Source organism: Trachemys scripta, chromosome 4, assembly GCF_013100865.1.
Source record: "Trachemys scripta elegans isolate TJP31775 chromosome 4, CAS_Tse_1.0, whole genome shotgun sequence".
NCBI classification, from domain to species: Eukaryota; Metazoa; Chordata; order Testudines; family Emydidae; genus Trachemys; species Trachemys scripta.
The window spans coordinates 28,042,799-28,056,620 of record NC_048301.1 but is presented as its reverse complement, the minus strand read 5'-3'; the positions used below and the strand labels follow the sequence as shown (position 1 = coordinate 28,056,620).

Here is a 13,822-nt window from a genome sequence, read left to right as displayed (position 1 = left end):
TTTTTTGAACAACAAGACCCATTATAACTGGTCTTCAGCCTACTTGCAGGTTGGGGTCAAAACCAGACTTCAGAGTCATTAGCCAGGAGGAGAATGCCTCATACCCAGAACTTCCTGCTAGCTGAGACAAGTATTACTTTCCTAAATTAACAATTGTGTTAATTCTACGCTGAAAAACAAAAGTCTCTCCTACTGCAGAGCACCAGAACAATATTCCCTATGAATAAAATGAAAGTGCTGAATGCCATTTTCCATATCTATCCACCTCTGGATGAGCCCTTTGTGTCCATGCTCTCTGGACCTTATTTCTCAAATAAAGGCAGCTTTTATATAAAGGTTGGATAAGTCTTCCCATTCTACATTCTGCTAAGATTCAAAGACCGATTGCACTAGGATTTTCTCAGTAGTATGCCTCCAGAATGAGAAGCAAGTTCAACCTTTACTTATGTACACCAAAAAATGAGGCAAACTATATCTACACCCCACCTTTCCTTGGCTGTGGCACTGGCCACAGAATTCTTCTGCCTAAAATGACATTGACTGAAGTTTGGATGACCAATCTGAGGATTTCAGTGAACATATGCATTTATGGTGACTATGTGACTGCCTTCCAGCTCTCCTTGTAGAAACGATACAACTTCTCTGCTCCTGTGCTCATCATTGCTCTTAAGAAATGGGATTTGATATTTGATAGATGAGTAAGGTTTACTATTTTGTAGGAGTGAAAAATGATCCATCTGGTTTAATAAAAAAACTAGACGTTTTAGATACCCTCCTGGCTTTTACATAAAAAACACTGAGTGCTTCTTATAGATCTGAAGTGTGCTAAAGTTTCTTTTCCAGATGCAAAGAGTTGGGACAAAAACACATGAAAAACTCTTGATTTCTATGAAAAAAAGTTTTCTTTTTGCCAGTTTGAAAAATTATCTCAGAACGACAGGTATTTTACCGAGCCTTTTGAGCATACTCCATATTGCAAAAAGTCACCTTTATTGAGGTGATAGATATTGTCATATTTCCTTTCCATCAGAGTGTCCTTCCCAATACCTCTTCCAGTGGTTTAAACTGATGAGTTCTTAGTGCTTTAAGAAACAGGTTTTCCCCATTTACCCTGGATTGTTCAATCTACTGCTTCTGAAGAGGTTGTCTCTTTTGTTGTACTTCTGAGACTGAAAATTTCATGTTATCTATATTCCTTTCTATAATAGCTGACTAGGGTCAAGTTTTCCCTAGACTTTTCCGATGTCTGTGACTACCTTATCCATTGGTTTCCAAAAAGCTTCCTACTGGAGTGTGTGGGAATTTCTAGAAGCTGATTTACCTGGACAAATATTCTCTATGATTGATGCTACATATGCCTACATGATATTGAATTGTATCCCACTGCTCTGGGTGAGAGCAATAGGATATCGCTAGATGTGACTGAAGGCTGTTGATAAAGAATTTTTCCAGAAAGATGACACAAAACTTCTCTTGCAAAGTACACAGAGGTTGTGGATGTCCAGTCACCTTGCAACTCCTTCTGATTAAGGAGTCCACTCTCCCATCCATGGTGTCTTTTTGGTGGAAAAATCTCCCTCAGCTGGGATCACCAACTCTTTGATGGAGAGGAGTGAGATACATGTGTGCACCAAGTCTATTTCTGGGACAGACACCAGGTTGGATCTAGACTGGTGCATATGATAGAATCTTTGCGTTGTTTTTCCAGTCTCTTGGCTCTGTTTTTAATTGAGGTTGCCATGGCCCTCCTGAGCAGCTACAAAATACACTGTTGAAAGGATATATCCTGTACTACTAATTATCAATCCTCTGGAAGGAATGTCAGGGAATGGGGCCTTTTTCTGCTACCAGTGACTGACAGGGCTGGTTCTACATCCATGGAAGCAAGTTGAAGACCCATCATAATGAATCTTTGGAACTTTCCATGAAGAAGAATAAAGAATGCAGCTTATAACAAACCTGCCAAAGTGACAGATCAACTCTGCACTAGTTGTCCTATTATATATTATGTTAAACAAATCTAATAGAAGAATACTCCTGTAGAGTGATAAACATGTTTATGAACTAACGTGACTTATACCAACACTGTGCCTTAATAAATCTCTATTTGAAAAAAGTGATCTCTACCAACTTAAGGTTCAAACCGAAATTTGATGTTCCATGTTCAAATGGTAAATCTTTAAATCAAAATTAAATATCTGAAATTAATAAAAAGCAGCAAGTTCTGCCTCTGAAAATGTCCGAAAGTCAAAATTACCCACAACACTACAACAGTCTGAGTCACATGACTTCATTTCACAGACTTTAGAAAAAGAAATTCTATACTTTGACATATTGTACTGGATGCTGAAGTTTTACAAACTTCTTCTGACACTTGTTAGTTTCTTTGGGACATGTTTTCCATTCAATTACATTAGTGAAACTTCACTGACTTCAACAGAATTGCACTGTTATAACAGAGAATTTGGTCCATGATTTTCAAGACTCCATCAGGGATAGAGAGCTATCTTTGTGAGGTACAGAAGAAAAACGGTCTGGATATTACAACTAGACAATTTTTTTTCAAAAGAAGAAAAAAAAAACCAGGGAAAAATGTCATCCAAAATTTCACAATTTCTTTTTGTTTCTTTCAACCAGCTTTGAAAGCTATACTATACATAGTAATTATACATGGGATAAAATGCAACTAGCTAATTTTTTTTAAACAAAAAAGAGTGCTAGCTAGCATGCAAAATATTTTTCATTCCTCTGAACAGATTTACCTTTACAGCTAGTACCTACCCTCTTTTCTCTAAAAGAGAGACAGACATGCAGAGAGAAGCCAGTACTATATATTTTTTAATGTAAAGACCATCCTGCTAAAAAGTTTGAAACACACCTTAAAATAAAACCTTCAGTTGAAAAACACTCCTTTGTCAGACAAGTTGGAGACTTAAACTTAGAAAACTTGTCTTATTTTCCTGCCTATAACAGAATCTATTAAATCTTAGATGTGGACAGCAATGAATGATACTAACAGCTTTAGGGTAGCATTGCCTTCGTTTTGTAGATCCTGGTCTTCCTGGAACACTGGTTTCTTCTTCATCATGTAAATCAAGCTCCTCCTCATACTTAACCGTTTCTTTTCCAACCGGCATCAAGTGATCATCCAGTTCACCTAATTTTATTAATGAGTACAGGTGAATAGTAATATGAATAATCACATTTCAATTTTTCAAATATTATGGATTAGCTGTGTTCATTCAATGAAATAACTAGCATCTTGCAGGTTTTTTGGAATTGAGGGTATGTCTACACTGCAATTAAAAATCTGCAGCTGGCCCATGCCAGCTAACTCAGGCTCACAGGGCTTGAGCTAAGGGGCTGTTTAACTGTGGTGTAGATGTTAGGGTTCAGACTAGAACCAATGCTGTAATACCCAGTGAGCTGGGAGGGTCCCAGAGCTCAGGCTGCAGCTCAAGCCTGAACATCTACAATGCCATTAAACAGCCCAAGCCCCGCAAGCCCGAGTCAGCTGGCACAGGCCACCCAGCAATGTCTGATTAAAGTGTAAAAATACCCTTAGAGGCTACATAATATTTAGGTGGCCTGACTAAATAGTAGTGAGAACATGCTAATCATGATACCGTTCACACATTAACTTCTTACCAGTTAAAGTTGCTAATTTGTTCTGAGTAAAAATAATACTGATGCAGAACTCTAAGATTTCCAAAGTACATCTAAAATAAAAAATGTAAATATTCTCCCTGTGCTGAAGTAGTCATGGAAAAATCAACTTCCCACACCAATTAAAGGCAGCCTGGGACTGAATTACTTGATTGAACTGATTTGCACACAGTAATGTCAACTACCCAGGATTTCTTACTCCCTTTTCTTTGGATAGGTACAGACTTTCTGTACTGGTTTACAGCACCTCTAGCAATATTCTATGGGATGTTGGTTTAAAAAACACACTAATAGAGAAATGTACTTATGACATATTTACTAGCAGCAATACAGCTGAAGTCAGCATGAGATTTTCATTTTTTGACCATGTTCTATGGTTCAGAGAAAATCTGCTTTGCCCTCTTTAGAAATGGAGATTACTTACTTTTAACTGGAAGTTCTTCGAGATGTGTGGTCCCTGACTGAATTCCACATGTGGGTACACATGCACATCATAAGCCCGAGACCAGAAAAATCTTGCAAATAGTGTCTATTGGTCCATGCCTGCACCCTGGTTTCCCTTGTGCTCTGCACTGGGGATATAAGTGGAAGTGCGGACCAATGCCTCTCCAGTTCTTTCTCTACCACAAATCCAGTTGTAATTCAAAGCCGGAGGGAAGGAGGTATGTAGTGGAATACAGATAGGAACACATCTTGTAGAACTTCCAGTTACAAGTAAGTAATCTCCATTTCTTTTCTGTGTGCTGGTCCCTATGTGTATTCCACACGATCGCTGACAAACAGTATTCAAAGAGGAGAGGGATGCAAGGATGCAGGCAGTATATATTGCTTGCCACACTGCAGCTCCAAAGGCTATGTCAGAAGAAGAGCCTTGGGCCAATATATAATGTTTTGCTAAAGTGTTCCTGGAACTCCAGGTTGCCACCTTAAACGTCCAGTAGAGGGTAACTTCTCTCAGAGAAGACTTAGGCTTTCTGTGCTCTAGTGGAATAGATGCGCTTATTTAAAAAAAAAAAAAAAAAATCCATGCAAGGTATGGCTGCACTGCATTTAGACACCCATGGCTGGCCCGTGCCAGCTGACTAAGACTTGCAGGGCAGTTTAATTATAGAATAGACATTTGGGCTCAGGCTGCAGCCTGAACTCTGGGACCCTCCCACCTCGAAGAGTTCTACAGCCCAGGCTCTAGCCTGAGCCTAGAAGCCTACACCGCAATTAAACAGCCCCTTACCTTGAGGCCCATGAGCCCGAGTCAGCTAGCATGGGCCAGACGTGGGTTTTTAATTACAGTGTAGACATACCATTAGAGTCTCTGACAAGATATAGCAGAACAAGCATGAGGTCAAGCAACAACAACAAACAGTCTAGGAGATTTCCTAAAAGATTTCATTCTTTGCATGTAGAACACCAGTGCTCATCTGAGCTCAAGAGAAAGAAGTCTCCTGTCCTTTCTCAAGGTGTGAGACTTTGGGAAGAATACTGATAAGTGAATCTATTAGTTTATGTAGAATTCGGATGAAGGAGAAAGGATACTGTATCTTTATGAAATGTAGTATAGGGTGGGTCAGCCATAAGAGCCCTCAGCTCATTCACCCTCCTGACTGACATAATGGCAACCAGGTGGCCTAACACAGAAAGACAGAACTGGCCATTCGACATCTGAAAGTGACTTGGTTTATTAGACTGCTCATGGCATGGAATTGTTCACAGGAAAGTAGGCCCTTGATGTAGTTGAGTCCAGGGTCACCCCCATAGAGTCTTTGATCTGCATGGAATCAGGATAGATTTTTTTAATGCAGATTGCCAACAATGCCAAAAAACAGAGTAATGGACGAGGTTGCCAACAGAGCTCCTAGGCATTATCTACTTGTTCGAAGCCAGTCATTCAAGTACAGGAAGATGGTGTAGCTGTTTCATCTCTTCTGTGCTCCCACCACTGAAAAGACCTTTGCAAAGACCCTGGGTGCTGTTGCCAGATTGTGCAGGAGTTCCCTGTATTCACAGTGTTCCTGACCTACCAGAAATCTGAGGAACGCTCTGCGGGATAGATGGATGATCACATGAAAGCAAACATCTTGTATGTGGACAGCTGCAAACATGCGTCTTTTTCCAAGGAAGGAGTTATTGACGCCAATATAACCATTGGCAGAATTTTAATTTGTAAATAAAGGTATTTAGCTGACGTAGGTCAAGAATCCCTCCAGCCTCCCCTTTTATTAGGAAATATGAAACAGTTGGAATAGAACCCTTTCCCTTGATGCTGAGGTGGCACTCTATAGTTTAGCTGGTGGCTGAGGTTGGGTAGCTATCACTGATATGGAGACTGCATATCTTGATTTCTGTAACTTGTTGCTTGTTGCGCAGTTTTGGAGAATCATCAGTGATAGAAAGGATAAGGAAAGAGGCGTTGGCTTATATGATCATTTATGATGTTTCCTCTTCAGGCCCAGAGAATAAATGCCTCGCGAGCAGTGGGTTGACTTGCAGTTTTTTTAACAAGTGCAAAGACTTGTCTGTCTTCTCGGTAAAAAGATTAGTTTCATTACAAGGCAACTCCTTGGTGGTGTTCTGAATCTCTCTTGGGAACCCTGAGGAGTGGAGTCATGACTCCTGGCACATTACTATTGTGGTTGCCATAGATCTTGGTGCGGTATCAGCTGCTTCGACTGCAGCTTACAGTGAGGTTTTGCCACAAGTCTACCTTCCTCAAAAAGGGTCTGGAATTGAGCCCTGTCCTCCTGGAGGAGTTTTATCTTTGAACTCCAGTAACACTGCATCGTTCATAAAAGGACCGGGTAGTTAGAAATTCTCAACTGAAGGCTGATGGATGTGAATACCTTCCTTCTCTGGGGAGCTCAACATCTTGACCTCCCTTGTACGTTTGGGTAGTTCCTGGGTGTCGCTGCCTGGATCTTTCCATGGCTGCTTGCACTACTAGGGAGTTAGGGGTAGAGCTGGTGAACAAGAATTCTTCCCCTTAGGAGTAGGGGTACAAGTTGTCAGGGTACGCCATACCACTTTAGCTCGCCTCCATAAATGCCTCATTCACAGGGATGCTACCCAGTTGGGTCCAGTCAGCTGCCAGATGTTCAAGAGTTTGTGTTGCATATCTTGAACTTCCTCTAATGGAATTTGAAGCTCTGCTGCCAATGTCTGCAACAGTGCTTGGTATTGCCCCACTGGGCGAGAACAAAGACAGGGCAACTACCTCATCAGTTGAGGAAGATATGATGTCTGTTGGCACTGCTAGTACCAGAGGATCCAGTTCATCATCTTCCTCTTCCACATACTCCTGCAGAGCTGGCTGCTGTTGTCTAGTAGGAGGAGGACGGTGAGACTCTTTGATTGAGTGCATGGATTCGGTATGTCATGCATAAGGGTCCCATGGATGCCAACAGGGCCAGTATGAAGGGTTGAAGGCTGGCTGGGATGAACCTCAGGACAGTGGGTACCAGCGCTCTCTTGGAGGGTAACCCTGTTTGCGCAGAAGACAGGTCCAAGACACTCTCAAAGTCCTGTCTGGGATAACCTCCATAGGTTGAGGAGATGATGCTTTGCCTTGGGCATCAGATTTAGTCTATGGCAAGGACAGATCCAGTTCCATCAGCAGTACTGTCAGTACCAGTGGAAGAAAACTCTGGCTTATGGATGGAATAGGGGGAGTGACTCCTCCTCCTTGAAGTGGTGTCCTCTTCTGGGGTCAATATGGGCCTCAGAAGGACCAGGCCAAAAAATAGAGGAAATTGTGAGTCCAGGAGGATGAAGATTTCCTCTGGTGTAGTGTATGTCTCAGTCCATTCTGGAGTACAAACAGTCCTGGTTGTCAGTTTTGTTGGATCCGGTGCCATGACATACTTAGTTGTTGACGGGTGCTTTCAGGACCGGGTTGGTACAGTTGGGGAGAGAGGATCCCATCTGGTGCTCATCGGTACTGGCAGCTGATGGTACTTCGACTCTTTAAGGCTGTGGTCAGCACCAATGTTGGTACCGATATCATGGAAGCTTTCACAGGGCTGTGGGCAGAGGGGTGAAGACTGCGGCTGGGGGTGCGGGCTCTGGGGTGGGGCTAGGGATGAGGGGTTTGGGATGCAGAAGGCGGCTGGGACAGGGGGTTGGGGTGTGTGTGGGGGTGAGGGCTCTAGGGTGGGGCCTGGGGAGGAGGGGTTTGGTGTGCAGGCTGCCCTGCCACGCAGCCAAGAGAGAACTTAGGTGGTCATCACTGACCAAGAAAGAGCAAGGGCAGGATGAAGAGTTTTTGAATCCTGAAATTCTGGCATAGTCCTACTCCCAAAAGGGGAGACAGAGAGGGTTCCCCACCAGATGAGGAACTAAGCTACACTACCAATACAGAAAACTATAAAACCACTTAAAGTATATACAATTATATTTACAAGATGAAGACAAACTTGATGTGAGGATAGCTCCAGACATTGGAGGATTCCAACTCAGACCATGTGGTGGTACGAAGGAACTGGAGGAGCCAGTCCACACCTTCCCTTATATCCCTGGCGCAGAACCCAAAGGGAACCTGGGCTTGGAGGCAGACCAAGGGACACTACTTGCAAGATCTCTGTGAATTCAGGTGTATGGTGCACATGCATACTTACACAGGGAACACACATAGGGACCAGCATTTGAAGAACTTAGAGTTTTCAAATATTTTGTAGTTAACTAGAGAAGCTGCCACTTAAAGCATTGAATTTTGGATTGTACATAACAAAAGCTGTTATAATGAACTTTTAGAAAATAATATTCTATGGTTATCTCAAGTCTGAGAAATATAGCTCTCAAATTACACCAGAACTCTGAAATGTGATTTGCTAGCTGACACTGAAATTTTTTCCTATATAAAGACCATATTCCATGTTACCGCAATCGATATTGAATTTACCATTTTAAAAACCACAGAAATTCAGTGGTGAGATTCCCTTGACAACCTTAAACTCTACACCTCTACATGGATGCATGTTAAATTATTTCATTATATGATTATATCACAGAACACTGCGCAATCGGGTCAAACCATGAACTCCACTACCATATTATATATGACAGAAGTCTTTACCTACAACTTTCCAAATGCCTCAATATAAAGATTTTTTTCCTTAACCGAAGAGATCCTTGTTTTCAGAGACTCTTACCAATTTTATGAAGTTTTTCACAGCAAATAAGAGCTACCACTCTCTCAGCCAGTCTTGCACAACTCATTGGCGGACCCTACAAAATATTTCACAAAATATCTTAAATCTATCTTTAACAGTACATACTTTACTAATATATTGAAATGGTCAGAACTTAACATTATAATGGTTCCATAAACTCAGACAGAAGAGACATTAAAACTCATCACAAAAGAGTTACTGTTTTTTAAAACATTATCAACTCTTATACTGCCTATGCAAAGTGCAGAAATATATATCTGAAGCACAACTCAAATAAGCAAATGTGTAGGAAGAGAGGCTGCAGGAAAAGCAACAAAAGTCTTTGGGATGTACAATGAAAGGAAGTTGCTGAGACTATAAATAAAAGAAGCTGAAGTGGTCTGCAAGTAGTTACAGAGTGTGTTACAGCAAAAGAAAAAAGCATATATATACTGGCTACAAATTAATATCAATGGAAAATTCATTCACGCATATATACATACATAATTCACTTATTTCCATCCCCATACCAAATACTTACAACAACAGAGGCTCGAAGAGGTGAGTTGATTGGCAGGTAGAGAGTTGAATAAAATGTATTATCAGATAGTTCTCGGGTTTTACACTTAGGAGCCAGATGAGTAAATGGATCGCTTGGTAATCTTGCGCAGTACCTAATTTGACAATAGATTTTAAAAAGCCTATCTTTCTAAATCCAAAAGCAAGATCCTATGTACAGCTTAGAGGGACTCTCAAATTACTAATGCAGGAAGTATGGAAGATTTTAGTTCTGCCTATCTCTTGAATTTCCCAAAATTAATATTTAGTAAAGTAAAATGATTTAATGTCATCATCCAATACCCTTTTTAAAATAAGGCAACAGATCATAAACTATCAGAAATGTGAGCGAGAGGATTTTATGTGGCCTCTCTCAACTATAGCACTTTTTAAAATTTGGCCTTGTCAAAAGCAACTACATCTCTACCCATAGGATAGCTGAATGGTGGACTTTATTAAATGTGCTGGTGGTCTCTATTTTACAAAGGTTTTTATACAGCCTATATCACCATAGTAACTCAGTACATTCCAGCAATGCATTAAGCAATGGGAGTACACAGTCATGTTATGTTCATATCCCTGTGCGGTTCCTAGTAGAAAGTCAATCCACATCACTAATGCCAACCATCAGAACTGGTATCCTTGTTGGCAGTCTCAGACAAGGACTGAATGGATCTGACAACAGGCCTGCCCTCTCTAACTCGGGGCGATCTCATTGAGAATAGAGTTGAAGCATGTTGGTATAGTGTTATGGGGAAGTTTGCAGTGCCATGCCTTATGCTGCCCTGTTGTGAGAGTCAATGGAGAACTTCAGTATCTGAAGATGTCAAAGTGAAAGGAAAAAAGTGAATTTGCCTCATACCTATTGATGTGTCCAATCGCAGTGTTAATTGTAACTCTTGGACTGCTATCATCTGGCCTCAACACGTAGGGTGGAAAGATATCATCATCATCCACGATGGGTTCAGTTTCAGTTTCACTAGTATCAACAGACTTCGAGCATTTGTTTCTGAGGATCTTAACATTTTAAGAACAGTATGTGATGAGAAACAGGCAACTTTTTTTTACTATTATGCTAACCAAGAAGTATGTTCCTTTGGATACATACCTTTTCAATTGCTTTGTAGGTTTTAAGATCTTCTTCAAAACTTTTGATTTTGTCTGTGTCTGCTAACATGATGTAATTTGAGATTGGTGCCCTGGCTCTTCCTTTGGATTGCACATAGGAACGATATTCTGTGGGCAAATCAAAACGAACCACCAAATTGCATTTTGGTATGTCAACACCCTCTTCAACAATACTAGTAGCAATAAGTAAGTTGGTCTCATGTGCTCGAAATTTTCTAAGTACCTATAAAAGTAATCAAGAAAAGAAATGGTCTAAGAAATCAGTTCTGTACATAACTGTTTGAATTTCTTTTAATGAATTTTGTAATGCTACGGAAAAAAACCCCAAAAGGATGGAACTGGAATTCTAAAAACATGTTTAAAAAGAATCAGAAGGATTACAGTGTTCAACCAAAATAAACAACAATAAAAAAATCTTTTCAGAGACTCTTAGAGCAACAACATTTAATGAAAAAGACAGTATGGCTTCCTAGGAATTAAATCTTAAATATCAAATTATGAGGGAATCTAAACAAATGTGGGAACCTCTAATCACGAGGGTGGGGAAAACCTGATTATTTACAATGCTGCATATCTTTTGGCTATGCTCCAGCAATGTTGTGTTCAGAAAAGCATTTCTGAACATCAATTTGGGAATAACCAATCAGCATTTCTGATGTTGAAGCATTACTTTGGAAACGACAATTTCCACAGTTGATGTTTCTGCTAATTATGGTCAACCTGCTAAAAGAAAAGTCACAACAGATATATAAAAACAAACAAATAAGAAATCCAGACAAAAATACTTGCAAAAATAACAATGTCAAACTATACTGTAAAACCCAGAAAAGGAATATAAAGGAAGTAAAAATCAGGTTCACTTAAAAGGAAAAAAAAAAAAAAACCCATAAGAATTTATAGCCCATTATACTATGTGTGAAAGAAATAGCCTCCCTCCCCTACAAAATAAACTACAGTAAACTACTTGTTGCAGTTCATGTGGTGTTAGGCTACTTTTTAAATCAAGTTTGTTACTGAACAACTGCCAACAGTATTTACTAATTCCAAATTTCAATGTAGGTAAGGTCATAAGAACGGCCATACTGGGTCAGACCAAAGGTCCATCTAGTCCAGTGTCCTGTCTACCGACAGTCACCAATGCCAGGTGCTCCAGAGGGAACGAACAGAACAGGTAATCATCAAGTGATCCATCCCGTCGCCCATATCCAGCTTCTGGCAATGTTGGACATACTAATTTTCAAAAGAGATTCCGTTTTGAAATAGGATTAACAAAGATTAATTTTTCAACTGTTTTTAAATTGTAGGTATTTTAAATGATAGATATGAGGGTTCTTTCTAAATATTTTCCCTTCAACTAAAATACTAATCATCTCCCTAATTTTGGTCCTCTTCAACTTTTGTTTTAGGATCTTATTAAAATAACTATTGGCTTTTTAAATGAGTTGGTTGCTAAATCATTAATGGACTCTACTTAATACCTATTACACCACATCACCATTTAACAACAGCCTTGAAAAATACAGAGCAATATTATAAGTCTTTCATTTATGAATGCTCCCCCACTCCCTATCATGGATACAGCCCAAACAAACATTTCACACAACATTTATTGTTAAAAGGATCCTGGCCAATAATACGTTCTAACAAACCTTGTAATGCAAAATTAATCAGTCACCCAGCCCAATTAATCAAATACAGATTTCAGAGTGCAAGGATGTGCCATTTTCATAGATTTTATCATCAAATTGGAAGCTATGTTTGAATTTTTAAAAGTGTTACATTTTATTTCTTTGAATTTAATAAGCTAATGGTATCAAAGTACGTCAGGCTGTAATAGGGTAGGTGATTTTAATTTTTTTAATAAGGCAATTACTGGGGTTCAGGTTATAAATATGGCTTTTATCAAGTTCAAATCCAAAATGCAGTTAAAACTTTTTTTTTTTTTTTTTTTAAGGTCCCAACATGAAATTCAAGACAATGGATTTTTATTCTACAGTAGACTCAATGTAAATCTGAGCTTTTAATGATCAGCAATTTACTGTTATTACAAAAGAGCTTAATATTGTACACAGCAGTCAGGAAATTCCAAAACACTTTATTTTCTGTGAAACAGTAATGTAGCACTGTTAGCCCATTAGAGGAGAATTAAGTGGTTGATTATGTGACAAGACAAGAAACTAGTTATACAGACCATTTTAAATTCTATTCAATTATATAACTGGAACACCCAATTTTTCTAAACACATATTTTTTGAAAAAACATCTGCACCACAAATAAGTGTGCAGATCTGTCAAGTCAGAATACTTCCTGAGATTCCAGGAGTTACTGAACACAGATTTTGCCTGCAAATGAAATGATTCTGAACATAGTACTATGGTATAATTCTTTTCACTTAAGTTACCTCTTCTTGTTTTCTGAATTCCACTTCCATCTGTTTGTTACGAGGCTGATTCTTTCCAATGCCATGTCCAGTTATAAAATTGCTACTGATGTAAGCCAGCTCTGGATCCTGTTTTCCAGCTTCCTTTATCAACCTAAGAATATGACACACATGTTGGAGTCGGGCACAGGTGAGAAAATGAAAGTTAATCTTTCGTTTGTAAGACCTATATTAAAAATTGAAGTTTGGTAATCGGGTATTTTGCTAACATATATACAGATGACCTTAGTATGTTTTTCTTCTAAAAGTGAAAGTTTATGGTGAAAACTTCTGTAGGGATAATCAAAGATGGACTGCATAGATACGCACATGCTTTGGGTCTATTATGGAAAAGTCTATACTTGAAGGCCAAGATTTTCAGAAGGGACCAGTGATTTTGGGATTCCTCAGTTTCTGGGTGCCCAAACTGAGACACCTTTAAAGGGGCTTACTTTTCAGGAAGTGCCAAGTATCCCCACTGGAATAAAAAGGCTCCTCGTAAAGTATGTCTACATAGGGGTAAAAGACCTGCAACACAGCTGCAGCTGGCCCGCATCATCTGACTTGAGCTCGGGCTGTGGGTCTAAAAGTCACAGTGTAGACATTCAAGTTCGGGCTCCAGCAGGTTTTTTATTCCTATGTAGACATACCCCAAGGTACCTCATGTTGGACACCCTAGAACTCAGGGTCCCACACCATTAGTCATTTGTTAAAATCTACAAAGGACAGAAACTAAGAAACCAGGACCAAGGGTTCACATCTATTCCAAATGTTACAAACCTCTGTACTCAAACATTTTACACCTTTATCTGTTGTGGCGTTGTCAACTACATTGAATGCGTATTCTGTATAGGTGTACATATGCACACATTCATAAATAGAAAACAAACTGAAAAGCGTATGTGTGTA

The 13,822-nt window shown here is 39.6% G+C and overlaps 1 protein-coding gene across 3 annotated transcripts in view; it reads right to left on the bottom strand.

Annotated features, from left to right (window-relative positions):
- The window catches only part of DICER1 (dicer 1, ribonuclease III), a 96,288-nt gene that overhangs the window by 19,651 nt on the left and 62,815 nt on the right, over positions 1-13,822 (bottom strand). For all 3 annotated transcript variants that reach the window (XM_034768033.1, XM_034768031.1, XM_034768032.1), the window contains 6 exons: positions 12,896-13,028; positions 10,474-10,716; positions 10,228-10,382; positions 9,349-9,481; positions 8,808-8,883; positions 3,018-3,157 (listed from right to left, as the gene is read on the bottom strand). In XM_034768033.1, coding sequence (XP_034623924.1) covers positions 3,018-3,157; positions 8,808-8,883; positions 9,349-9,481; positions 10,228-10,382; positions 10,474-10,716; positions 12,896-13,028 — 880 coding nt within the window. The remainder of the gene's footprint in view (positions 1-3,017; positions 3,158-8,807; positions 8,884-9,348; positions 9,482-10,227; positions 10,383-10,473; positions 10,717-12,895; positions 13,029-13,822) is intronic.